The sequence below is a fragment of the Harpegnathos saltator genome, unplaced genomic scaffold (genome assembly GCF_003227715.2).
Source record: "Harpegnathos saltator strain DR-91 unplaced genomic scaffold, Hsal_v8.6 scaffold10, whole genome shotgun sequence".
In the NCBI taxonomy this organism is placed as follows: Eukaryota; Metazoa; Arthropoda; class Insecta; order Hymenoptera; family Formicidae; genus Harpegnathos; species Harpegnathos saltator.
Genome location: NW_020229873.1, coordinates 530824 through 558492, shown reverse-complemented (window position 1 = coordinate 558492; position 27669 = coordinate 530824). Strand labels below are relative to the sequence as shown.

The 27669-nt window shown below is 38.7% G+C and overlaps 9 protein-coding genes and 2 pseudogenes across 9 annotated transcripts; 8 read left to right on the top strand and 3 right to left on the bottom strand.

The window, feature by feature from the left end:
* The first annotated feature begins 3094 nt into the window (after positions 1–3094).
* Positions 3095–5636, top strand: LOC109504503 (short/branched chain specific acyl-CoA dehydrogenase, mitochondrial-like). Its single transcript, XM_019844642.2, has one exon. It carries the CDS (start codon positions 3658–3660, stop codon positions 4906–4908), a length of 1251 nt encoding a protein of 416 aa, XP_019700201.1. The 5' UTR covers positions 3095–3657; the 3' UTR covers positions 4909–5636.
* A 716-nt stretch (positions 5637–6352) lies between these two features.
* Positions 6353–7509, top strand: LOC112588081 (15-hydroxyprostaglandin dehydrogenase [NAD(+)]-like). Its single transcript, XM_025296607.1, has one exon. It carries the CDS (start codon positions 6441–6443, stop codon positions 7224–7226), a length of 786 nt encoding a protein of 261 aa, XP_025152392.1. The 5' UTR covers positions 6353–6440; the 3' UTR covers positions 7227–7509.
* An 867-nt stretch (positions 7510–8376) lies between these two features.
* Positions 8377–10045, top strand: LOC105190261 (15-hydroxyprostaglandin dehydrogenase [NAD(+)]). The gene has a single exon (XM_011152941.2). It carries the CDS (start codon positions 8431–8433, stop codon positions 9292–9294), a length of 864 nt encoding a protein of 287 aa, XP_011151243.2. The 5' UTR covers positions 8377–8430; the 3' UTR covers positions 9295–10045.
* A 110-nt stretch (positions 10046–10155) lies between these two features.
* LOC105190267 (15-hydroxyprostaglandin dehydrogenase [NAD(+)]-like) lies at positions 10156–10876 on the bottom strand. The gene is made up of 2 exons (XM_025297824.1): positions 10703–10876; positions 10156–10661 (listed from the first exon to the last, which is right to left on the bottom strand). Exons 1-2 carry the CDS (start codon positions 10866–10868, stop codon positions 10156–10158), a joined length of 672 nt encoding a protein of 223 aa, XP_025153609.1. The 5' UTR covers positions 10869–10876.
* Positions 10877–11678: 802 nt separating this feature from the next.
* Positions 11679–13297, bottom strand: LOC112588097 (15-hydroxyprostaglandin dehydrogenase [NAD(+)]-like). The gene has a single exon (XM_025296604.1). It carries the CDS (start codon positions 13203–13205, stop codon positions 12414–12416), a length of 792 nt encoding a protein of 263 aa, XP_025152389.1. The 5' UTR covers positions 13206–13297; the 3' UTR covers positions 11679–12413.
* A 1811-nt stretch (positions 13298–15108) lies between these two features.
* Positions 15109–15423, bottom strand: LOC112588315 (15-hydroxyprostaglandin dehydrogenase [NAD(+)]-like). The gene has a single exon (XM_025297818.1). The coding sequence runs from the start codon at positions 15421–15423 to the stop codon at positions 15109–15111; it is 315 nt and encodes a 104-aa protein (XP_025153603.1).
* A 1041-nt stretch (positions 15424–16464) lies between these two features.
* On the top strand, positions 16465–18064 carry LOC112588095 (15-hydroxyprostaglandin dehydrogenase [NAD(+)]-like). The gene has a single exon (XM_025296598.1). It carries the CDS (start codon positions 16534–16536, stop codon positions 17323–17325), a length of 792 nt encoding a protein of 263 aa, XP_025152383.1. The 5' UTR covers positions 16465–16533; the 3' UTR covers positions 17326–18064.
* An 847-nt stretch (positions 18065–18911) lies between these two features.
* Positions 18912–19539, top strand: LOC105182925 (15-hydroxyprostaglandin dehydrogenase [NAD(+)]-like; annotated as a pseudogene).
* Positions 19540–21085: 1546 nt separating this feature from the next.
* On the top strand, positions 21086–22661 carry LOC112588094 (15-hydroxyprostaglandin dehydrogenase [NAD(+)]-like). The gene has a single exon (XM_025296593.1). The coding sequence runs from the start codon at positions 21131–21133 to the stop codon at positions 21920–21922; it is 792 nt and encodes a 263-aa protein (XP_025152378.1). The 5' UTR covers positions 21086–21130; the 3' UTR covers positions 21923–22661.
* An 847-nt stretch (positions 22662–23508) lies between these two features.
* LOC112588082 (15-hydroxyprostaglandin dehydrogenase [NAD(+)]-like) lies at positions 23509–24346 on the top strand (annotated as a pseudogene).
* A 1690-nt stretch (positions 24347–26036) lies between these two features.
* On the top strand, positions 26037–27611 carry LOC105182905 (15-hydroxyprostaglandin dehydrogenase [NAD(+)]). The gene has a single exon (XM_011140684.2). It carries the CDS (start codon positions 26096–26098, stop codon positions 26879–26881), a length of 786 nt encoding a protein of 261 aa, XP_011138986.1. The 5' UTR covers positions 26037–26095; the 3' UTR covers positions 26882–27611.
* Positions 27612–27669: the final 58 nt, after the last annotated feature.

Genomic DNA, 27669 nt, shown 5'->3' with positions numbered 1-27669 from the left:
GGAGCTACTCAACGGAGATCGTTATCTATCCATCAGCTTGATAGCGGATGCCATTGGGATCAATAAGTCTCAAGTACATCGCATTGTGTCTAACGATTTGAAAATGCGAAAGGTCTGTGAGCGCTTTGTTCCTCGCACGTTAACAGACGACCAAAAACAGCCTCGCATTCTTCACGCTCGAAATGTCACTTCGACCGCTCGTAAAGACTCAAACTTTTTGAAAACTATCGTCACTGGTAATGAAATCTGGTGTTTTCAATACGAGCCACAAACTAAACGTCAGGAATCAACATCAAAAAAAATGCGCATGCAAAAATCGAGAGTGGAGACAATACTCATCACTTTTTTCGATTACAACGGCCTGATACATCGAGAGTTTGTCCCATCAGGCCAGACAGTCACCGGAGACTATTACCTAGGTGTTATGGAGCGTTTGATGGCAAGAATAAATCGGGTTCGTCCACAATACCAAAAGCAAGGCAGCTGGTCGTTTCTCCATGCCAATGCGTTGATTCACAAGTGCGTCGCTGTGCGCAACTTTTTGACCTCAAAATCGGTCCATGTCATCGCCCATCCACCTTACTCTCCAGATCTGGCACCGTGCGACTATTTCCTGTTCCCAAAACTCAAATTACAGCTGAAAGAACAGTCTTTCGACGATATTTCTATCATTCAGAGAGCTGTAACCAACGTTCTTAATGACATTTCGGCAAAGGAGTATCAGAAATGTTTCTCAAAGCTTTTAGACCGATGCAACGCATGCATTTCATCAAAAGGGATGTATTTTGAGTAATATTTAATAGAAATTTCATTTCCTAGCGAGCAAAGTTTCATTAAAAGTTCCGGAACTTTTGAGACATACCGTGTAGATTCGTGCGTAAGTTGCTGGGGTTATGCTGTAATCTGAATGCGTAAGTCTTTCAACTAGATTATGTTTTAGTGCTGTTGGTTGGCCGGAATTCGAGCTTACATATACGAGGATGAATCAAATATAAACCGGAATTATTTTTTTACGCGCCGTGAGGTGAACGGAGAGGGGCGTAGCTTCTGAACGTTATAGGTAGGGATGCCTGAAGGAGATTCCCCCGTAGGAAACTTCACATTACCGCTTCTTTAATCGAGATCACGATGTCAAAGCAAGAGGTACCTTCATCCGTTGAGCAATGGATTATTATTAAATTTCAGACAGAGGGGATAAAATCGTCTGAAATTTTGAGAAGGCTTAAGACACAGTACGCGGGCAACACTCTTAAGAAAACTCAAGTATATGAATGGTATAAACAATTTATAGAAGGACGAGAAGCAGTTGAAAATAAAGGTCACCGACGTCGCCCGAGGACCAGCGTGACACTGAGGAGAATATTCGCATTATTGGCCGCCTTCTCGAGGATGACCGCTGATTAACGGTTGCTGAAATTGCTTCTAAGGTCGAGTCCCTCGTCTTCTCACTGAAGATGAGAAGCGGTAGCGTCTCGAGGTATGCAAACGGCTGTTGATACGCCACCAGGCTGAAGGAGAGGCTTTTTTGCACCGGATTGTTACCTGCGATGAAACTTAGGTGCACCATTACATCTCGGGATCTAAACAAGCCAGTATCGCTCGGCTCCTAGCTGGAAAGGTTCTTGTAACTGTATTTTTTTATTTCAAAAGAATTTTGCACATTGATTTTCTCCATGAACGTTGTACTATGGACGCCGTGTACTACTGCCAACTTTTGAACGAAATAAAACTTGCGTATATTTTTTACATCGGATCGGTCTGCTTCATGATCGGAAAAGACGTGAATTTCCAATCCGAGACGTTATCCTGTTTCACGACAATACCCGGCCCCACATAGCTGCCCAAACTCGACAAAAAATTGAGGATTTGTTCTGGACTACACTGATATACCCTCGCCATAGTCCGGACTTATCGCCTTACGACTATCATTTGTTTGGACCACTAAAAGAAACACTTGGAGGACAAAGATTTGACGACGATGTTGCTGTCGAAGCGTTCATGCGATTGGCTGGTATCACAACCCCCTTCATTTTATAATAGCAGGATTAAAAAACTACCTATTCGTTGGAAAAAATGTGTTTCTATGTCGGGAGATTATGTAGAAAAATAACTTTGTATGCTTGTATCTTTATGATGCTTCAATAAATTAAAAAAATATAATAATTGCAGTTTATATTTGATTCACCTTTGTATCAAGTTGTTCAGAGTTCCATATGATCAAAACATTGAAAAAAAGAAATCTTTCGCAAAAAGATCAAAAATTATCCTCAAAAATTACTTCTCAACTTCTACATGCATGAAATATAAATTTAGTTTAAAATCATTAAATATTTGTTCTTACAAAATACTTTGAAGTAAAGAAATATATCCAAAATATGTAAAATATGTAAAAATCTAAATATACAAAATTACACTTGTGATATATATTAAGGATACGTTCCAAAAACACATTATCGTTAACGCTTTCTATTTTTATCGCTGATTAGATATACTAATAATGATCGAATAACGTATTAGCATTAATCAATGTCACTCCTCGAATGTAGTCTCCATTAAAAATATCTAAAAAATATTCCGTACACTATTTTAACTACAAGTTACCGTAAAATCGCCGTTAAATCAATTCCTTAATACCGTAAAATCAACATTACACAATCACGAAAAAGGATGTGTCGAAAAAGTGAAATTGCATTGCGTCATATTAATTTATGATAATTTATTGCCAGTGAAAAAAATGGTCAAAGTATTTTATAAGTCTGCTTCATGATAAGCGTTATCTGTTTTTTAGACATACTCCTTTATTTTAATGTACTTTGCTTTGAATATGTATTTTCTCGCTTCTGACGTCATAAATTAAAATAGCTGTGGTGAGTCTTTAAAATGTCTTCGAACAATTTCGGTTTTTCGAGCAAATTAATCTTTTGCGCTCGAGATGTGACTCTCAGCCGCCCTTTTGACTTCGTGCAGCAGTTTGGATAGCGAGTGAAAGGCGACAATGACTTCAAAAAGTTCATGCAATCAACATAAACAGTCATTATCGACTCTCACTCGCTATTCGAGCTGCTGCACTAAACCAAGGCGCTATTGAAAGTCGCTTTTCAAGCGCATAAGGTTAACAAACAAAAATTTTAAACATTTATTTTGTGCAAATATTCGAATACGTTATCCCCTTAATGTTTAATGTTAACACTTTGCCGGCCGCTTACTTCTCGCATCGCCTTTACGTTGCCGCCGGCGAATTTCTACTGCTCGCCGACGGTGATATTAAAGAATGTCAAGAAAAGACAATCGGGATAGTTAAAACAGAAACATAGTGGAAACATTGTTGCCGCGCTGAACCGAAGTCACGCGTACGTGACAGCGGCCGGTAAAGTGTTAAAATTGAAATCATGCTTGTCGCACAGTGAATTGGTCTTGTGCATCAAGATTATAGCAGAGCACGTTCTGGCATTTGCTTTCTTCATGGTCCGCGTGTTCTCTACATACGTTGCATTGAAGGTTGTATTATTCAGTGTTTCGATCAGCCAGTGACGTATAGAGTCGCAAGTTGTAGCTGTGTGATATATACTTAATGTGTTCGTATGTCCGTAGGCAATAACGTTTCTCGCATACGCTCGGTTAGCATCATCGTCTTAGAGGGGGAAATAAGTGTCGATCATGTTTCCATGTGTACGTCAGTTGGTTCTCCGCTCCATGCAACGAAAGTCGACCGCGACGTTCAAATTCCACTCCAGCGCGACTCGACTCCATCAATGTACAGGACCTTTGACTCAATTTACAGACGATGAGCTGATGACGAAGGAAGCAGTCGCCAAGCTGGCTAGAGAGGAGATCGCACCGTTGGTGCGAAAGATGGAGAAGGACGGCAAAATAGACGACGGTCTGCTTGCGAAGTTCTTCGAGAACGGCCTGATGGGCATCGAGATCCCGACCGAATACGGCGGCACAGGAAGCAACTTCATGAGCACAATCTTGACGATCGAAGAGATCTCCAAGGTGGACGCGGCCATGGCGATCTCCATCGACATTCAAAATACCTTAATCAACTCGCTGATCCTCAAGATAGGCTCCGAGGAACAGAAACGGAAGTACCTGTCCGCCTTGGCGCAGAATACAGTTGGCAGTTTCTGCCTGTCGGAATCGCAATCCGGGTCGGACGCCTTCGCGATGAAGACACAAGCGCGGAAAGACGGTAGCGAGTATGTGATCAACGGCTCGAAGATGTGGATCTCCAACTCGGACATCGCAGGAGTGTTTCTGCTGTTTGCCAACGCGAACCCCAGCGCCGGTTACCGCGGCATCACGACCTTCCTCGTGGAGCGAGACACGCCGGGTTTGACTATTGCCAAGCCCGAGGATAAACTGGGTTTGCAGGCGTCAGGCACCTGCATGCTTCACTTTGACAACGTCCGGATACCGGAGGAAAATTTACTGGGCGAGTTTGGTTGCGGATACAAGTACGCAGCTGGATTCCTGAACGAGGGTAGAATCGGCATCGCGGCGCAGATGATCGGTATCGCGCAGGGATGCTTGGACGCGACTATACCATATACGCTGGAGAGGAAACAGTTCGGGCAGGAGATCTTTTCTTTTCAAGCGCTGCAGCATGAAGTCGCGCAGATGGTGACAGACGTGGAGTGCGCTCGACTGATGGTCTACAACGCGGCGAGACTTGTGGAGGCCAAAAAGGATATTATGAAGGAAGCGTCCATGGCAAAATTGGTCGCGTCTGAGACCACGTGCCGTGTTACTGCCAAGTGCATAGATTTGATGGGGGGAGTCGGTTTCACGAAGGACTTACCGCAGGAGAAGTATTTCAGAGACTCGAAAGCCGGCACCATTTATGAGGGCACGAGCAATATACAGTTGTCGACGATCGCGAAGTGCATTCGCAAGGAATATTCTTGATAAACGAGTACTGTGATCGCGAAAATTGGAAATTCATACGCGGTTTTATGCATATGTAATGTTGCTTCTTCTTTTTCTATTATAAGACTGATACGAATATAAAAAGACGGATATTCCGTGAGAATTTATGTATCATATATGTATATTATTTTATGGAATATTGATGATTGTGATTGTATATCGTGATAACGAAATACATTTATTATGTATTGACAGACTGATTTTATGATAGCGGTTTTAATTCATAATAATCTTGTGTACTTTTCGATTTCGGGAAATGCGAAATTCTACTGAATGAATAGAGAATATACAAGTAATTTTAGTGACTCGTGTGCTTTTAAGAAGTGATAAATATAAAATTTCGTATTATTTTTATGAGTACATCGATTAATTTCTAATCCCTGCTTTGTCAATAATTTTCTTGTTTTCGGAAATTAGAAGATTGTGAACAGATCATTGTTATTGTGTATGTGCGCACGTACACACATGCATACATTTTTTGTAAAAAATGTGTAGATTTTGTACGCGATTGACCGATAACCCAAACTCTCATATTCGCTCGTTTATCTGTTGAACGTGTATTTCGTGATCGCATTTATATACTATTGTCCGACGGCATGTGTTGCAAATAATCACTAAATAGTGAATGATAGAATATGGATTTATCTTGTATATCATCAAATTATAAAATAAAGAGATAATGTTTGATGCGTGCGATTATCTAAGAATTTTAAACTCTGTATTTACAGAAGATGACAAACCGATATTATAAGCAAAGTATATATTGCAATATAGCAATATAATATTTCACAAATTTGAATGGATTAGTGAAAAAAACGCGCGAGATTCATTTCAGTGTCATGCATATACACTATTCCTTCTTACAAATTTTTTTTATTATATATTTTATTCCTAAATATTCCTAAAAATATTCCTAAAAATATTTCTTTATTACAGGTTTATTACAAGTCATCGATCAATGCGTGATCATTTTTGCTCTGGAAATATAAAGTATTCGTTTTGTTTTATACCGCCTCACTTTTTCTTCTCTGAATTTTTCTTTTCCTTGTCAGTTATCTTGCACAAACTTCAATAAGCATGCAAATGAAAAAAATGTTTTATTTTGAATTACTGATAAAAATTGTTTAGTTATCGGTATTTCAATTACGCAACTGTTGTGTTAATAAATGTCACAAACATTGATATTTATATTCATAATTAGAATCCCCAAATTTTTTATTAATGGGACTATAAGGATTAAATTTATTTTTTATTAATACAACAGTTATTTATTGTAATTTGTAATTGATAAAACCGATGAATAGACAATTTCTTTTAGTAATTCAAAATAAGACTTAAACATGTTTTAAAATACTGCAACTCAACAAGATAAAAAAAACATCCAGATAAATATTCCCCAATTTTATCAGCACTATTTAAACCGACGTAGATGTGTATGGTGATTATTTGCTTCTTCCTCGCGTGAAGGAAAGGAAAAAAGAAAGACAAGAAATAGAACTTGCACTTGCACAATGGACAACGTACAGGACAAAACCGTACTGATCACCGGTGGAGTCGGCGGTCTGGGCAGCGAATTTGTCAAGATAGTGCTGGAGAACGGCGCAAAAAAGGTCGCCATCGTGGACTTGCCAACATCGCAGAATCGGGCGAAAGTAGCTGAGTTCGAGAGCAAATACGGTAAAAGTCGCGCCGGTTTTTTCCCCTGCGACATAACGAAGGTCAAGGAGTACGAGGAGACGTTCAAGAAGATTGTAGACGCGTTCGGCTACCTCGACATCCTCGTGAACAACGCCGGAATGGTGAACGACAATAAGCTGGAGCAGACGATCGACCTGAATATCACATCGCTGATACGCAGTACACTGTTGGCTATGGATTACATGGGGAAGCATATGGGCGGTAAAGGTGGTTTGATCATCAACATCGCGTCCGTAGCCGGCCTGAGCGCGAGCTACATAATACCAATCTACTCTGCCACGAAGCACGCAGTTGTCAGTTTCAGCCAGGCCGTGGCGTACTTCTATCACAACACTGGAGTACGCATTGTCACGTTATGTCCGGGATTCACGGCAACGTCGATCATCATCGGTTCGTTCGATAATGTAGTTTTAGATTTCGTCAAACCTGAGATCTCCGAAAAGTATGCGCCATTCGGGCTGGCACAGGCGAAGGACAATGTGTCGCGAGCGCTACTGCATCTTATACAGAACGCTGAAAATGGTACGGTCTGGGTAAGCGAAAACAACCAACCGCCGTACTCAGTGAACATGTGTCATTATTCCAAGCGAGCCGAGTAAAATGCCCGAGGAATAATACTTTCGTTATTCGGTGTTGGGCATTGAACAGTTTAAAGTCTTTATTGTCTATGATCGGCAAGTCATTAGTTAAAATTGATCAGCCGTGATATATATAACTGTATAATCGATGAAATCAAAAGATTTGTGGGAATATTATGTTATAATCTATTCGACATTAGTTTTAGTTGATTTAGTCAAACAGCATTTCGACTGGTCAAAGTTCAACACTGTTGTTGTTCACCACGTCGACCAACAACGTCACACATGTGTGATACATTGATTTGACAATCTTTTTCCATTGCATTCTGTAGCTCAGTAGTATATAAAGTCATAAAAAATGCTTTATTACGAAGCAAGAATCAAATCGCGCTCAGCGGGCGTATCTGAAGGTATCAGAAGAATTTTGGATTCTCGAGAATTCTATACTGTGATTGACTAAATCGCTTTTTCTTTTCTAATATCTATAAATGTTGTTGTGATATCATATATATATGAGACGACATGTTTGTCTATGTTTTGGGCAGATAACAAAAACATGTTTTTCTTAACTTAGGACTAATTGACCTAAGTCTATGGACTAATGGACCATCGAGAATTAAACATGAGGAGAAACGAATATTATCTGCAGCAAAGTTTTACGTAATCGGTGTAACATTGCCATATCATGATGGATACGCAACAGATTGTTGAAAATAAAATGATAAAACACAGAAGATCTCTTTTCTTGTGTATTACTATAAGTTAATACAAAATAAAATAATATTAAAGGAATATATTCTTTCACTGTCTTTTCTCTTACTTTCGTATATATTTCGATATGCGTTAAATATAGATATGTAAGTCTGTCCTACGTATTATATTTACATGATCTGAGTCTTACTGAATATACTTATTCTTATATACTAATTACTGAATATACTTTGTTCTATTTTACAGTCTGATTTAATACGAATTTACTCATTTCTCGATTTTTTCGAGAAATGCATTGTGTACTGTTAATACAACACATACATTATCCTTTTCTACAAATATTTTTTTATTTTATCTGTTGCGTAATTGATAGAACTGATGAATAAACAATTTCTTTTAATAATTCAAAATAAGACAGAAACATGTTTTAAAATATTGTAACTCAACAAGATAAGAACATCCAGATAAGTATTCACGAATTTTATCAACAGTATTTAAACCGACGTAGATAAGTATGGTGATTATTCGATTCTTCCTCGCGCGGAGGAAAGAAAGAAAGACAAGAAATAGGACTTGCACTTGCACAATGGACAACGTACAGGACAAAACCGTGATGATCACCGGTGGAGCCGGCGGTCTGGGCAGCGAATTCGTCAAGATAGTACTGAAGAACGGCGCGAAAAAAGTCGCCATCGTGGACTTGCCAACATCGCAGAATCGGGCGAAGGTAGCTGAGTTCGAGAGGAAATACGGTAAAAGTCGCGTCGCCTTTTTCCCCTGCGACATAACGAAGGTCAAGGAGTACGAGGAGACGTTCAAGAAGATCGTAGACGCGTTCGGCTATCTCGACATCCTCGTGAACAACGCCGGAATGGCGAACGACAATAAGCTGGAGCAGACGATCGACCTGAATATCACATCGCTGATACGCAGTACACTGTTGGCTATAGATTACATGGGGAAACACAAAGGCGATAAAGGTGGCTTGGTCGTCAACATCTCGTCCATAGCTGGCCTGACCTCGCAGAACTGCATGTTTCCAGTCTACTCTGCCACGAAGCACGCAATTGTCGGCTTCAGCCAGTCTCTGGCGAACTTCTATCACGACACTGGAGTACGCATCGTCACGTTATGTCCGGGGTTTACGGAAACGCCGATGGCCAACGATTTGCTCGAGAATGTTATCTTGGGCTGTGTCAAACTTGAGACCTGCGAGAAGCTCTTGGCGATAAGCAAACAGCATCAGATGCCTGACAACGTATCGCGCGCGTTATTGCATATCATACAAAACGCTGAAAACGGTACTGTCTGGGTAAGCGAAAATGGCCAACCGCCGTACTCAGTGAAAATGTGTCATTATTCCAAGCATGCCGAGTAAAATGCACAGGGGTTAACCTCGGAAATATTATTACGTGTGTAACGGGGAAATACTTTCGTCATTCGGTGTTGGACATTTCGACGTTGGGTCAAGCAATTTGAAATTTTTATTGTCTATAGTCGGCAAAGCATTAGTGAAAATTGATCAGTTGTCATATATGTGATTGTATAATAAATGAAATCAAAAGAGCTGTGAAAGTTCTGTGGGATTATATTATAATTTATCCGTCGTTAGTTTTAGTTATTTTAGTCAAACAACATTTGTTCGGTGAAAGTTCAGTATTGTTGTTCATCACGTTGGTCGACAGCGTCACATATGTGATACATTGATCTGACGATGTTTTGTCGCTGCATTCTGTAGCTCAGTAGTGTGTAAAACTATATAGAATGCTTTATTATGGGCAGATAACGCATAAATCAAATCGCGCAAGCGGGCAGATCTGAAGGTATAAGAAGAATTTTATATTCCCGAGAATTCTATACTGTGATTCGCTTTTTTATGTTTCTTTTCTTACGTCTATAAATTATTATTAATATATTATTGTCATACCGTTCTAGACGATGTCTTTGGCTATGTGTTGAATAGATAGGAGAAACATGTTTTTCTTAACTTAGAACTAATGGTCTATCGAAAACCTATCGTGAAGAGAAACGAATATAATTTACGGCAAAGTTTTATGTCATCTGTGTAACATTGTCATAGCTTGATGAATATGCAATAGCTTGTTGAAAATAAAATGATAAAACACAGATGTTCTCTTTTCTTATATATTACTATAAGTTAATACAGAATAAAATAATATGAAAGGAATATATTCTTTCCCTTCCTTTCCTCTTACTTTCGTATATATTTCGATATGCGTTAAATATAGATACACAAGCATGTAAGATGCAGTAGCGCACGCGACACATTGTCCTTCGCCTGTGCCGGCCCGAATGGCGCGTACTTTTCGGAGATCTTAGGTTTGACGAAATCTAAGACTACATTATCCAACGAACTGATGACGATCGACGTTGCCGTGAATCCCGGACATAACGTGACAATGCGTACTCCAGTGTTGTGATAGCAGTACGCCACGGTCTGGCTCAAACCGACAACTGCGTGCTTCGTGGCAGAGCAGATTGGTACTATGTAGCTCGCGCTCAGGCCGGCTACGGACGCGATGTTGATGATCAAACCACCTTTACCTCCCTTGTGCTTCCCCATGTACTCTATAGCCAATAGTGAGCTGCGTATCAGCAATGTGGTATTCAGGTCGATCATCTGCTCCAGCTTATTGTCGTTCAGCTTCCCGGCGTTGTTCACGAGGATGTCGAAGTAACCGAACGCGTCTACGATCTTCTTGAACGTCTCCTCGTACTCCTTCACCTTCGTTATGTCGCAGGAAAAAAGACGACGCGACTTTTACCGTATTTGCTCTCGAACTCGGCAATTTTCGCTCGAACCTGCGACGTTGGCAAGTCCACAACGGCGACTTTTTTCGCACTATTCTCCAGTACTATCTTGATGAATTCGCTGCCCAGACCGCCGGCTCCACCGGTGATCATCACGGTTTTGTCCTGTACATTGTCCATTGTGCGAATACAAGTTATACTTCTTGTCTTCCTTTCTTGTGAACTTCGCACGAAAAAAGAACAAATAATCGTGATGCCTTTAACTACGTCGGTTTAAATACTGCTGATAAACGTATCAAGAGATTTTTATCTTGTTCACTTTATGTTGTATTAAATCATGTTTACGTTTTATTTCAAACTCATTGATACTTATAACTATGATTAGAATCGCGTAATATATTTTTTATTAGCACAGTAGTTGCATAATTAATAAAACCGATGAATAAATGAATAATTTCTATTAGAAATTTCAAATAACACATAAACATTTACTGTATTTGCATGCTTATCAAAGCTAGTGCAAGATAACTAAAGATAAAGATAGAAAAGGAAAGTTGAAGGAAGAAAAAGTAGTGTGATGTAAAACAAAAAGAATACTTGGTATTTCCAGAAATAATTTATCATTCATTGATCGGTGAAACATCAGTAAAGAAATATCTGTAGGAATAAAAGATATAATAAAAAAATATTTGTATAGAGAGAACAGTGTATTTGTTGTGTCAACAGTCTACAATGTATTTCTCGAAAAAATTGAAGAACGGGTAAATTTTTATTAAATCACATTATGAAATAGAACCAAGTGTATTCAGTATTAAGATTCGGAGCACGTAAATATAATATGTAGGAAAGACTTACATATCTATATTTACACATATCGGAATATATGCGAAAGTAAAAGAAAAGAAAATGAAAGAATATTATTAAATATTATTTATTTAATATTATTTTATTTTTTATTAGCTTACAGTAATATACAAAAAAGAGAACTTCTGTGTTTTATCATTTTATTTTCAACAAGCTATTGCATATTCATCAAGCTATGACAATGTTACACAGATGACATAAAACTTTGCCGTAAATTATATTCGTTTCTCTTCCCGATAGGTTTTCGATAGTCCATTAGTTCTAAGTTAAGAAAAACATGTTTCTCCTATCTATTCAACACATAGCCAAAGACATCGTTTAGAACGGTATGACAATAAGATTTATAGACGTAAGAAAAGAAACATAAAAAAGCGAATCACAGTATAGAATTCTCGGGAATACAAAATTCTTCTGATACCTTCAGATCTGCCCGCTTGCGCGATTTGATTTATGCGTTATCTGCCCATAATAAAGCATTCTATATAGTTTTACACACTACTGAGCTACAGAATGCAGCGACAAAACATCGTCAGATCAATGTATCACATATGTGACGCTGTCGACCAATGTGATGAACAACAATACTGAACTTTCACCGAACAAATGTTGTTTGACTAAAATAACTAAAACTAACGTCGGATAAATTATAATATAATCCCACAGAACTTTCACAGCTCTTTTGATTTCATTTATTATACAATCACATATGACAACTGATCAATTTTCACTAATGCTTTGCCGACTATAGACAATAAAAATTTCAAATTGCTTGACCCAACGTCGAAATGTCCAACACCGAATGACGAAAGTATTTCCCCGTTACACACGTAATAATATTTCCGAGGTTAACCCCCGTGCATTTTACTCGGCATGCTTGGAATAATGACACATTTTCACTGAGTACGGCGGTTGGCCATTTTCGCTTACCCAGACAGTACCGTTTTCAGCGTTTTGTATGATATGCAATAACGCGCGCGATACGTTGTCAGGCATCTGCTGCTGTTTGAATGTCGCCAAGAACTTCTCGCAGGTCTCAAGTTTGACGCAACTCAAGATAACATTCTCGAGCAAACCGTTGGTCATCGGCGTTGCCGTAAACCCCGGACATAACGTGACGATACGTACTCCAGTGTCGTGATAGAAGTTCGCCAGGGACTGGCTGAAGCCGACAACTGCGTGCTTCGTGCCGCAGTAGATTGGTACCACGCAGTTCTGCGCGCTCAAGCCGAATATAGACGAGATGTTGACGATCAAGCCACCTTTATCACCCTTGTGCTTCCCCATGTAATCTATAGCCAACAGTGTACTGTGTATCAGCGATGTGATATTCAGGTCGATCATCTGCTCCAGCTTATTGTCGTTCGCTATTCCGGCGTTGTTCACGAGGATGTCGAGGTAGCCGAACGCGTCTACAATCTTCTTGAACGTTTCCTCGTACTCCTTGACCTTCGTTATATCGCAGGGGAAAAAGCCGACGTGACTTTTACTATATTTGCTCTCGAACTCAGCTATCTTCGCCCGATTCTGCGATGTTGGCAAGTCCACGATGGCTACCTTTTTCGCGCCGTTCTCCAGTACTATCTTGACGAATTCGCTGCCCAGACCGCCGGCTCCACCGGTGATCATCACGGTTTTGTCCTGTACGTTGTCCATTGCGCAAGTGCAAGTCCTATTTCTTGTCTTTCTTTTTTCCTTTCCTTCACGCGAGGAAGAAGCAAATAATCACCATACACATCTACGTCGGTTTAAATAGTGCTGATAAAATTGGGGAATATTTATCTGGATGTTTTTTTTTATCTTGTTGAGTTGCAGTATTTTAAAACATGTTTAAGTCTTATTTTGAATTACTAAAAGAAATTGTTTATTCACCAGTTCTATCAATTACGCAACAGATAAAATAAAAAAATATTTGTAGAAAAGGATAATGTATGTGTTGTATTAACAGTACACAATGCATTTCTCGAAAAAATCGAGAAATGAGTAAATTCGTATTAAATCAGACTGTAAAATAGAACAAAGTATATTCAGTAATAAGACTCAGATCATGTAAATATAATACGTAGGATAGACTTACATATCTATATTTAACGCATATCGAAATATATACGAAAGTAAGAGAAAAGACAGTGAAAGAATATATTCCTTTAATATTATTTTATTTTGTATTAACTTATAGTAATACACAAGAAAAGAGATCTTCTGTGTTTTATCATTTTATTTTCAACAATCTGTTGCGTATCCATCATGATATGACAATGTTACACCGATTACATAAAACTTTGCTGCAGATAATATTCGTTTCTCCTCATGTGTAATTCTCGATGGTCCATTAGTCCATAGACTTAGGTCAATTAGTCCTAAGTTAAGAAAAACATGTTTTTGTTATCTGCCCAAAACATAGACAAACATGTCGTCTCATATATATATGATATCACAACAACATTTATAGATATTAGAAAAGAAAAAGCGATTTAGTCAATCACAGTATAGAATTCTCGAGAATCCAAAATTCTTCTGATACCTTCAGATACGCCCGCTGAGCGCGATTTGATTTATGTGTTCTTGCTTCGTAATAAAGCATTTTTTATAACTTTATATACTACTGACCTACAGAATGCAATGGAAAAAGATTGTCAAATCAATGTATCACACATGTGTGACGTTGTTGGTCGACGTGGTGAACAACAACAGTGTTGAACTTTGACCAATCGAAATGCTGTTTGACTAAATTAACTAAAACTAACGTCGAATAAATTATAACATAATATTCCCACAAATCTTTTGATTTCATCGATTATACAGTTATATATATCACGGCTGATCAATTTTAACTAATGATTTGCCGATCATAGACAATAAAGACTTTAAATCGCTTGACTCAACATCGAGATGCCCAACACCGAATAATAAAACCGAATATTTCCCCGTCATACACGTAACAGTATTTCGGAGGTTACTCCCGCACATTTCCCCTGGCTTGATTGGAATCATGCCACATTGAGTGGTCCTCATGGTTCACTGAATTCACGGCGGTTTGCCATCGTTGATTATCCAGACCGTACAGTTTTCAGCGTTCTGTATGAGATGCGCGCGACACATCGGCGGCCGTCTGTTGTCCTGCGGCGCGATTCTTTAACTCGTTATTGGAGTTAACGAAACTGTCGTTAACTCCAATAACGAGTTAAAGAATCGCATCACTGGTCCTAATGCCGTGTACTTTTCGGAGGTCTTGGGATTGACGAAGTCCAAGAGTACATTCTCGAGCGGACCGATAATCAACGACGTCGTCGTGACCCCCGGACATAACGTGACGATGCGTGATTGTGTTGTGATTCGGTGTTGTGACAGAAATTCGCCGCGGACTGGATGAAGGCGAGAACTGCGTGCTTCGTGGCGCAGTAAATTGGAGTTATGATATCCTGCGTGAGCAGACGACAGCTAAGGACGAGATGTTGATGATCGTCGATGACCACCTTTACCGCCTTTGTGTTTCCCCATGTAATCCATAGCTAGCAATGAGCTGCGAATCAGCGATGTGATATCCAGCTCGATCATCTTATTGCTCCAGCTTGTTGTCGTCCAGCATCCCAGCGTTGTTCACGAGGGTGTCGAGATAGTCGAATGAGTCTACGATCTTCTTGAACGTCTGCTCGTACTCCTTGACCTTCGTTATGTCGCAGGCGAAAAAGGCGATACGGTTTTTACCATATTTGTTCTCGAATTCGGCAACTTTTTCCCGAACCTGTGGCATTGGCAAGTCCACAACAGCAACTTTTCTCGCGCCGTGCTCCAGTATTATCTTGACGAATTCGCTGCCCAGACCGCCGGCTCCACCGGTGATCATCACGGTTTTGTCCTGTACATTGTCCATTGTGCGAATACAAGTTATACTTCTTGTCTTCCTTTCTTGTGGACTTCGCACGAAAAAAGAACAAATAATCGTGATGCATTTCGATTGGTCAAAGTTCAACACTGTTGTTATTCACCACGTCGATCAACAACGTCACACATGTGTGATACATTGATTTGACAATCCTTTTCCATTGCATTCTGTAGATCAGTAGTATATAAAGTTATAAAAAATGCTTTATTACGAAGCAAGAACGCATAAATCACATCGCGCTCAGCGGGCGTATCTGAAGGTTTCAGAAGAATTTTGGATTCTCGAGAATTCTATACTGTGATTGACTAAATCGCTTTTTCTTTTCTAATATCTATAAATGTTGTTGTGATATCATATATATATGAGACCACATGTTTGTCTATGTTTTGGGCAGATAACAAAAACATGTTTTTCTTAACTTAGGACTAATTGACCATCGAGAATTAAACATGAGGAGAAACGAATATTATCTGCAGCAAAGTTTTATGTAATCGGTGTAACATTGTCATATCATGATGGATACGCAACAGATTGTTGAAAATAAAATGATAAAACACAGAAGATCTCTTTTCTTGTGTATTACTATAAGTTAATACAAAATAAAATAATATTAAAGGAATATATTCTTTCACTGTCTTTTCTCTTACTTTCGTATATATTTCGATATGCGTTAAATATAGATATAGTAATACTTTCCTACATATTATATTTACATGATCTGAGTCTTATTACTGAATATACTTTGTTCTATTTTACAATCTGATTTAATACGAATTTACTCATTTCTCGATTTTTTCGAGAAATGCATTGTATACTGTTAATACAACACATACATTATTCTTTTCTACAAATATTTTTTTATTTTATCTGTTGCGTAATTGATAGAACTGATGAATAAACAATTTCTTTTAATAATTCAAAATAACACAGAAACATGTTTTAAAATATTGTAACTCAACAAGATAAAAACATCCAGATAAGTATTCACGAATTTTACCAACAGTATTTAAACCGACAAAGATAAGTATGGTGATTATTCGATTCTTCCTCGCGCGGAGGAAAGAAAGAAAGACAAGAAATAGGACTTGCACTTGCACAATGGACAACGTACAGGACAAAACCGTGATGATCACCGGTGGAGCCGGCGGTCTGGGCAGCGAATTCGTCAAGATAGTACTGAAGAACGGCGCGAAAAAAGTCGCCATCGTGGACTTGCCAACATCGCAGAATCGGGCGAAGTTAGCTGAGTTCGAGAGGAAATACGGTAAAAGTCGCGTCGCCTTTTTCTCCTGCGACATAACGAAGGTCAAGGAGTACGAGGAGACGTTCAAGAAGATCGTAGACGCGTTCGGCTACCTCGACATCCTCGTGAACAACGCCGGGATTCTGAACGACAATAAGCTGGAGCAGACGATCGACCTGAATATCACATCGCTGATACGCAGTACACTGTTGGCTATAGATTACATGGGGAAACACAAGGGCGATAAAGGTGGCTTGGTCGTCAACATCTCGTCCATAGCTGGCCTGACCTCGCAGAACTGCATGTTTCCAGTCTACTCTGCCACGAAGCACGCAATTGTCGGCTTCAGCCAGTCTCTGGCGAACTTCTATCACGACACTGGAGTACGCATCGTCACGTTATGTCCGGGGTTTACGGAAACGCCTTTGGCCAACGATTTGCTCGAGAATGTTATCTTGGGCTGCGTCAAACTTGAGACCTGCGAGAAGCTCTTGGCGACATTCAAACAGCATCAGATGCCTGACAACGTATCGCGCGCGTTATTGCATATCATACAAAACGCTGAAAACGGTACTGTCTGGGTAAGCGAAAATGGCCAACCGCCGTACTCAGTGAAAATGTGTCATTATTCCAAGCATGCCGAGTGAAATGCACGGGGGTTAACCTCGGAAATATTATTACGTGTGTAACGGGGAAATACTTTCGTCATTCGGTGTTGGACATTTCGACGTTGGGTCAAGCAATTTGAAATTTTTATTGTCTATAGTCGGCAAAGCATTAGTGAAAATTGATCAGTTGTCATATATGTGATTGTATAATAAATGAAATCAAAAGAGCTGTGAAAGTTCTGTGGGATTATATTATAATTTATCCGACGTTAGTTTTAGTTATTTTAGTCAAACAACATTTGTTCGGTGAAAGTTCAGTATTGTTGTTCATCACGTTGGTCGACAGCGTCACATATGTGATACATTGATCTGACGATGTTTTGTCGTTGCATTCTGTAGCTCAGTAGTGTGTAAAACTATATAGAATGCTTTATTATGGGCAGATAACGCATAAATCAAATCGCGCAAGCGGGCAGATCTGAAGGTATCAGAAGAATTTTGTATTCCCGAGAACTCTATACTGTGATTCGCTTTTTTATGTTTCTTTTCTTACGTCTATAAATCTTATTGTCATACCGTTCTAGACGATGTCTTTGGCTATGTGTTGAATAGATAGGAGAAACATGTTTTTCTTAACTTAGAACTAATGGACTATCGAAAACCTATCGTGAAGAGAAACGAATATAATTTACGGCAAAGTTTTATGTCATCTGTGTAACATTGTCATAGCTTGATGAATATGCAATAGCTTGTTGAAAATAAAATGATAAAACACAGATGTTCTCTTTTCTTATATATTACTATAAGTTAATACAGAATAAAATAATATGAAAGGAATATATTCTTTCCCTTCCTTTTCTCTTACTTTCGTATATATTTCGATATGCGTTAAATATAGATATATAAGTCTCTCCTATGTATTATATTTACGTGATCTGAATCTTAATACTGAATACAGTTTGTTCTATATGACAATGTAATTTAATAAATATTTACTCGTTCTTCAATTTTTTTGAGAAGTGCATTGTAGACTATTGATACAACAAATATACTATTCTTTACTCTCTACAAATATTTTTGTATTATATCTTTTATTCCTACAGATATTTCTTTACTCATATTTCACCGATCAATGAATGATAAATTACTTCTGGAAATATCAAGTATTCGTTTTGTTTTACATAGCACCATTTTTTCTTCCTCCAAGTTTTCTTTTCTATCTTTAGTTATCTTGCACAAACTTTGATAAGCATACAAATGTTGACAAGCAGAAAATGTTTATGTCTTACTTTGAATTGTTAAGAAAAATTGTTTATTTGCCGGTTTATGAATTACGCAGCTGTTTCTGTGCATTATTATTTATATCCGTGATTAGAATCTCAAAATATATTTTTTATTAGCATAACAGTTGCGACGATGACCGATGAAAAAATAACTTCTATTAATAATTCAAAATAAGACGTAAACACGTTTAGAATATTACAAGATAGACAAAGTATTCTGATTTCTATAATAATTCTATTAGCTGCATTTAAGCCGACGTGGATAAATGCACCACGATTATTCGATTCTTCGCGCGAGGTTCACAATAAAGGAAAATAAGCAATAGAACTTGTACTTGCACAATGGACAATATACAAAACAAAACTGTAATGATCATCGGTGGAGCCGACGCGGCGGTTTGGGCAGCGAATTCGTCAAGATAATACTGGAGAACGGCGCGAGAAATGTTGCCGTTGTGGACTTGTCAACGCCGCAGGTTCGGGCAAAAGTTGCCGAATTCGAGAACAAATATGGTAAAAACCGTGTCGCCTTTTTCGCCTGCGACATAACGAAGGTCAAGGAGTACGAACAGACGTTCAAGAAGATCGCAGACTCATTCGGCTATCTCGACACCCTCGTGAACAATGCTGGGGTGCTGGACGACAACAAGCTAGAGCAACAAGATGATCGAGCTGAATATCACATCGCTGATTCGCAGCTCATTGCTAGCTATGGATTACATGGGGAAGCACAAGGGCGGTAAAGGTGATCATCGACGATCATCAACATCTTGTCCTTAGCTGTCGTCTGCTCACGCAGGATATCATAACTCCAATTTACTGCGCCACGAAGTACGCAGTTCTCGCCTTCAGCCAGTCCGCGGCGAATTTCTGTCACAACACCGGATCACAACACAATCACGCATCGTCACGTTATGTCCGGGGGTCACGACGACGTCGTTGATTATCGGTCCGCTCGAGAATGTACTCTTGGACTTCGTCAAACCCAAGACCTCCGAAAAGTACACGGCATTAGGACCAGTGATGCGATTCTTTAACTCGTTATTGGAGTTAACGACAGTTTAATACTGGAGAACGGCGCGTCGCGTTTTCGTTAACTCCAATAACGAGTTAAAGAATCGCACCGTAGGACAACAGACGGCCGCCGATGTGTCGCGCGCATCTCATACAGAACGCTGAAAACTGTACGGTCTGGATAATCAACGATGGCAAACCTCCGTGAATTCAGTGAACCATGAGGACCACTCAATGTGGCATGATTCCAATCAAGCCAGGGGAAATGTGCGGGAATAACCTCCGAACTGTTACGTGTATGACGGGGAAATATTCGGTTTTATTATTCGGTGTTGGGCATCTCGATGTTGAGTCAAGCGATTTAAAGTCTTTATTGTCTATGATCGGCAAATCATTAGTTAAAATTGATCAGCCGTGATATATATAACTGTATAATCGATGAAATCAAAAGATTTGTGGGAATATTATGTTATAATCTATTCGACGTTAGTTTTAGTTAATTTAGTCAAACAGCATTTCGACTGGTCAAAGTTCAACACTGTTGTTGTTCACTACATCGACCAACAACGTCACACATGTGTGATACATTGATTTGACAATCTTTTTCCATTGCATTCTGTAGCTCAGTAGTATATAAAGTTATAAAAAATGCTTTATTACGAAGCAAGAACGCATAAATCAAATCGCGCTCAGCGGGCGCATCTGAAGGTATCAGAAGAATTTTGGATTCTCGAGAATTCTATACTGTGATTGACTAAATCGCTTTTTCTTTTCTAATATCTATAAATGTTGTTGTGATATCATATATATATGAGACAACATGTTTGTCTATGTTTTGGGCAGATAACAAAAACATGTTTTTCTTAACTTAGGACTAATTGACCATCGAGAATTAAACATGAGGAGAAACGAATATTATCTGCAGCAAAGTTTTATGTAATCGGTGTAACATTGTCATATCATGATGGATACGCAACAGATTGTTGAAAATAAAATGATAAAACACAGAAGATCTCTTTTCTTGTGTATTACTATAAGTTAATACAAAATAAAATAATATTAAAGGAATATATTCTTTCACTGTCTTTTCTCTTACTTTCGTATATATTTCGATATGCGTTAAATATAGATATAGTAAGACTTTCCTACGTATTATATTTACATGATCTGAGTCTTATTACTGAATATACTTTGTTCTGTTTTACAGTCTGATTTAATACGAATTTACTCATTTCTCGATTTTTTCGAGAAATGCATTGTATACTGTTAATACAACACATACATTATTCTTTTCTACAAATATTTTTTTATTTTATCTATTGCGTAATTGATAAAACTGATGAATAAACAATTTCTTTTAATAATTCAAAATAAGACAGAAACATGTTTTAAAATATTGTAACTCAAGAAGATAAAATCATCCAGATAAGTATTCACGAATTTTATCAACAGTATTTAAACCGACGTAGATAAGTATGGTGATTATTTGCTTCTTCCTCGCGTGAAGGAAAGAAAGAAAGACAAGAAATAGGACTTGCACTTGCACAATGGACAACGTACAGGACAAAACCGTGATGATCACCGGTGGAGCCGGCGGTCTGGGCAGCGAATTCGTCAAGATAGTACTGGAGAACGGCGCGAAAAAGGTCGCCATCGTGGACTTGCCAACATCGCAGAATCGGGCGAAGGTAGCTAGGTTCGAGAGGAAATACGGTAAAAGTCGCGTCGGCTTCTTCCCCTGCGATATAACGAAGGTGAAGGAGTACGAGGAAACGTTCAAGAAGATTGTAGACGCGTTCGGCTACCTCGACATCCTCGTGAACAACGCCGGAATGGCGAACGACAATAAGCTGGAGCAGACGATCGACCTGAATATCACATCGCTGATACGCAGTACACTGTTGGCTATGGATTACATGGGGAAGCACATGGGCGATAAAGGTGGTTTGATCATCAACATCGCGTCCGTAGCCGGCCTGAGCGCGCAGAACTGCGTGGTACCAATCTACTGCGGCACGAAGCACGCAGTTGTCGGCTTCAGCCAGTCTCTGGCGAACTTCTATCACGACACTGGAGTACGCATCGTCACGTTATGTCCGGGGTTTACGGCAACGCCGATGACCAACGGTTTGTTCGAGAATGTTATCTTGGGCTGCGTCAAATTTGAAACCTGCGAGAAGCTCTTGGCGTCAATCAAACAGCGTCAGATGCCTGACAACGTATCGCGCGCGTTATTGCATATCATACAAAACGCTGAAAACGGTACTGTCTGGGTAAGCGAAAATGGCCAACCGTCGTACTCAGTGAAAATGTGTCATTATTCCAAGCATGCCGAGTAAAATGCACAGGGGTTAACCTCGGAAATATTATTACGTGTGTAATGGGGAAATACTTTCGTCATTCGGTGTTGGACATTTCGACGTTGGGTCAAGCAATTTGAAATTTTTATTGTCTATAGTCGGCAAAGCATTAGTGAAAATTGATCAGTTGTCATATATGTGATTGTATAATAAATGAAATCAAAAGAGCTGTGAAAGTTCTGTGGGATTATATTATAATTTATCCGTCGTTAGTTTTAGTTATTTTAATCAAACAACATTTGTTCGGTGAAAGTTCAGTATTGTTGTTCATCACGTTGGTCGACAGCGTCACATATGTGATACATTGATCTGACGATGTTTTGTCGTTGCATTCTGTAGCTCAGTAGTGTGTAAAACTATATAGAATGCTTTATTATGGGCAGATAACGCATAAATCAAATCGCGCAAGCGGGCAGATCTGAAGGAATCAGAAGAATTTTGTATTCCCGAGAATTCTATACTGTGATTCGCTTTTTTATGTTTCTTTTCTTACGTCTATAAATCTTATTGTCATACCGTTCTAGACGATATCTTTGGCTATGTGTTGAATAGATAGGAGAAACATGTTTTTCTTAACTTAGAACTAATGGACTATCGAAAACCTATCGTGAAGAGAAACGAATATAATTTACGGCAAAGTTTTATGTCATCTGTGTAACATTGTCATAGCTTGATGAATATGCAATAGCTTGTTGAAAATAAAATGATAAAACACAGATGTTCTCTTTTCTTATATATTACTATAAGTTAATACAGAATAAAATAATATGAAAGGAATATATTCTTTCCCTTCCTTTTCTCTTACTTTCGTATATATTTCGATATGCGTTAAATATAGATATATAAGTCTCTCCTATGTATTATATTTACGTGATCTGAATCTTAATACTGAATACACTTTGTTCTATATGACAATGTAATTTAATAAATATTTACTCGTTCTTCAATTTTTTTGAGAAGTGCATTGTAGACTGTTGATACAACAAATATACTATTCTTTACTCTCTACAAATATTTTTGTATTATATCTTTTATTCCTACAGATATTTCTTTACTCATATTTCACCGATCAATGAATGATAAATTACTTCTGGAAATATCAAGTATTCGTTTTGTTTTACATAGCACCATTTTTTCTTCCTCCAAGTTTTCTTTTCTATCTTTAGTTATCTTGCACAAACTTTGATAAGCATACAAATGTTGACAAGCAGAAAATGTTTATGTCTTACTTTGAATTGTTAAGAAAAATTGTTTATTTGCCGGTTTATGAATTATGCAGCTGTTTCTGTGCATTATTATTTATATCCGTGATTAGAATCTCAAAATATATTTTTTATTAGCATAACAGTTGCGACGATGACCGATGAAAAAATAACTTCTATTAATAATTCAAAATAAGACGTAAACACGTTTAGAATATCACAAGATAGACAAAGTATTCTGATTTCTATAATAATTCTATTAGCGGCATTTAAGCCGACGTGGATAAATGCACCACGATTATTCGATTCTTCGCGCGAGGTTCACAATAAAGGAAAATAAGCAATAGAACTTGTACTTGCACAATGGACAATATACAAAACAAAACTGTAATGATCATCGGTGGAGCCGACGCGGCGGTTTGGGCAGCGAATTCGTCAAGATAATACTGGAGAACGGCGCGAGAAATGTTGCCGTTGTGGACTTGCCAACGTCGCAGGTTCGGGCGAAAATTGCCGAGTTCGAGAGCAAATACGGTAAAAGTCGCGTCGTCTTTTTCCCCTGCGACATAGCGAAGGTGAAGGAGTACGAGGAGACGTTCAAGAAGATCGTAGACGCGTTCGGTTACTTCGACATCCTCGTGAACAACGCCGGGAAGCTGAACGACAATAAGCTGGAGCAGATGATCGACCTGAATACCACATTGCTGATACGCAGCTCACTATTGGCTATAGAGTACATGGGGAAGCACAAGGGAGGTAAAGGTGGTTTGATCATCAACATCGCGTCCACAATCGGCTTGAGCGCGCAGAACTGCATGGTACCAATCTACTGCGGCACGAAGCACGCAGTTGTCGGCTTCAGCCAGTCCCTGGCGAACTTCTATCACAACACCGGAGTTCGCATCGTCACGTTATGTCTGGGACTCACGTTAACGCCGTTGGTCAACGATCATCCGATCGAATATCTACTGTTGGACTTTGTCAAACCTGAGACCTCCGAAAGGTACACGTCATTTGGGTCAGGACAGGCGTCCGACAATGTGTTGCGCGCGCTATTCCATCTCATACAGAACGCTGAAAATGGTACGGTGTGGGTAAGCGAAAAGGGCGAACCGCCGTATTCAGTGAACATGTGTCATTATTCCAAGCTAGCCGGGTGAAGTGCACGGAGAATAAACTTTGAAATACTATTACGCATATTACGGGGAAATACTTATTCGGTGTTGTGCATTTCAATATCGGGTTAAACGACTTAAAGTTTTTCTTATCTATGATCGGCAGATCATTAGTTAAAATTGATCAGCCGTCATATATACAACTATATAATCAATGAAATAAAAAGATCTGTGCGAATATTATATTATAATTTATTCGACGTTAGTTTTAGTTATTTCAGTCGGACAACATTCAACCGTTCGACAATATTCAAAGTTTATCATTGTTGTTGTTAACCACGTTAGTCAACAATGTCACATGTGTGTGGTACACTGATGATCAGTTTTGTCACTGCATTCTGTAGTTCAGTATTTTATAAAATTATAGAAAATACTTTATTTCGGGCAGATAACGCATAAATCAAATTGCGCTCAGCGGGCGAGTCTGAAGGTGTCATATCAGAAGAATTTTGGAATCTCGAGAATATATATGGATATCTCTTTTAGTAACAATTTTTAGAAATTTAAAGTTTCTGAAGAGGAACTAAAAGTTACTAAAAAGGATGTCTGTAGAATCTAAATCAGCGGACATTTATATATCCCCAAGATATTACAGTATCCCAAAATGATGTCCGTCGGACTTTCCTGAGATAAGGTGTGTTATATTGGTTATCTATCTTGGTCATCTATAAATCTTGTTGTCATATCGTTCTGTATTAAACGGCATGTCTGAGTATGTGTTGGGTAGATAGAAAATCATGTTTTCCTTAACTTAGGACTAATTGACTAGCGAGAACTAAACATGAAAAGAAACGAATATTAGCAATACAGCAAAGTTTTATGTAATCAGTGTAACATTGTCAGCTTGATGGATACGCAATAGGTTGTTGAAAATAAAACGACAAAACACAAAAGTTCTCTTTTCTTATATATTACTATAAGTTAATACAGAATAAAATAATATTAAAAGAACATATTCCTTCACTTCCTTTTCTCTTGCTTTCGTATATGTTTTGATATGTGTTAAGTATAGATATGTTGTCTTTCCTACGTATCATATTTACACAATCTGAATCTTATTATTGAATACACTTTGTTTTATTTGACAGTCTACTTTAATAATAATTTATTCATTTGTCGATTTTTTCGTGAAATGCATTGCAGACTGTTAATACAACACATATACATTATTTTTTCCTACAAGTATTTTTTTATTATATCTCTTATCCTACAGATATTTCCTTATTACAGGTTCCACCGATCAATGAATAATCAATTTTTAGTGGAAATACCAAGTATCCGTTTTGTTTTACTTATCTTAATTGCTCCACTTTTTCTTCCTCCAATTTTTCTTTTCTATCTTTACTTATCTTGCTTACCTTGCTTATCTTGCTAAGCTTTGATAAGCATGCAAATGCAGAAAACGTTTACGTCTTATTTTGAACTACTAATAGAAAATATTTATTCATTGGTTTTATCATTGGTTATATCAAGTATGCAACTGTTTGTGTGCACTTGTAGTTATATCTATGATTAGAATCGCGAAATATATTTTTTATTAGCACAATAGTTGCGTAATTGATAAAGCTCATGGATAAACAATTTTATCAGTAATTCAAAATAAGACGTACTAAATCATGTTTTAGGACATGACGAAATGAACAAGATAAAAGCATCTCGATAATTTTATCAGCGGTATTTAAACCGACGTAGATAAATGCATCATGATTATTCGATCGAACTTCTTCGCGCGAAGTTGACAAGAAAGAAAAACAAGAAATATATGTGCTCGCACAATGGACAATGTACAGGACAAAACCGTGCTGATCACCGGTGGAGCCGGCGGTCTGGGCAGCGAATTCGTCAAGATAGTGCTGGAGAACGGCGCGAAAAAGGTCGCCATCGTGGACTTGCCAACATCGCAGAATCGGGCGAAGGTAGCTGAGTTCGAAAGGAAATACGGTAAAAGTCGCGTCGCCTTTTTCCCCTGCGACATAACGAAGGTCAAGAAGTACGAGGAGACGTTCAAGAAGATCGTAGACGCGTTCGGCTACCTCGACATCCTCGTGAACAACGCCGGGATGCTGAACGACAATAAGCTGGAGCAGACGATCGAGCTGAATACCACATCGCTGATACGCAGCTCACTGTTGGCTATGGATTACATGGGGAAGCATATGGGCGGTAAAGGTGGTTTGATCATCAACATCTCGTCCATAGTCGGCTTGAGCGCGCAGAACTGCATGGTACCGATCTACTGTGCCACGAAGCACGCAGTTGTCGGCTTCAGCCAGTCCCTGGCGAACTTCTATCACAAGACCGGAATGCGCATCGTCACGTTATGTCCGGGAGTCACGGCTACGTCATTGGTCAGCGGTTCGCTCGAGAATGCTGTCTTGGACTGCGCTAAATCTGAAATCTTCGAAAAGGCCGCGCTACTCAGGTCGCAACAGGCGCCCGACAATGTGTCGCGCGCGATGCTGCATCTTATACAGAACGCTGAAAACGGTACAGTCTGGGTATGTGAAAACGACCAACCACCGTACTTAGTGGACATGTGTCATTCCAAGCAAGCCGCGTGAAATACTCAGGGAATAATACTTTATTCGGTGTTGGGCATTGAGCGATTTAAAGTCTTTATTGTCGGTAATCGGCAAATCGTTCGTTAAAATTGATCAGTCGTCATACATGTAATTGTATAATCCATGAAATCGAAAGATCTGTGGGAATATTATGTATTATAATTTGCTCGACGTTAGTTTTAGTTATTTGAGTCAAACAACACTGCGGTCGGTCAAAGTTCGGCATCGTTGTTGTTAACAACATTCGCCGACAACGTCACACATGTGTGGTACAGTGATCGGACGGTGTTTTGTCATTGCATTCTGTAGTTCAGTATTATATAAAATGATATAAAATGCTTTATTACGGGCAGATATAACGCATAAATGAAATCGCCCTCGGGCGATTCTCTGAAGGTGCCGTATTAGAAGAATTTTGGATTCTCGAGAATTCTGTGACTGTGATTGACCGATTCGTTTTTTGATCTTTCTTTTCTTATATCTACAAATCTTGTTGTCATATTGTTCTATATTGGACGGCATGTTCGGCTATGTGTTGGATAGACAGGGAAAAGACGGATAGATAGGAATAGGATGTTTTTCTTAACTTGGGACTAATTGACTGTCGAGAACTAAACATGAAGAATATTATCTGCAGCAAAGTTTTATGTAATCGGTGTAACATTGTCATAGCTGGATGAATACGCAATAGGTTGTTGAAAATAAAATGATAAAACACAGAAGTTCTCTTGTCTCGTGTATTACTGTAAATTAATACAAAATAAAATAATATTAAAGGAATATATACT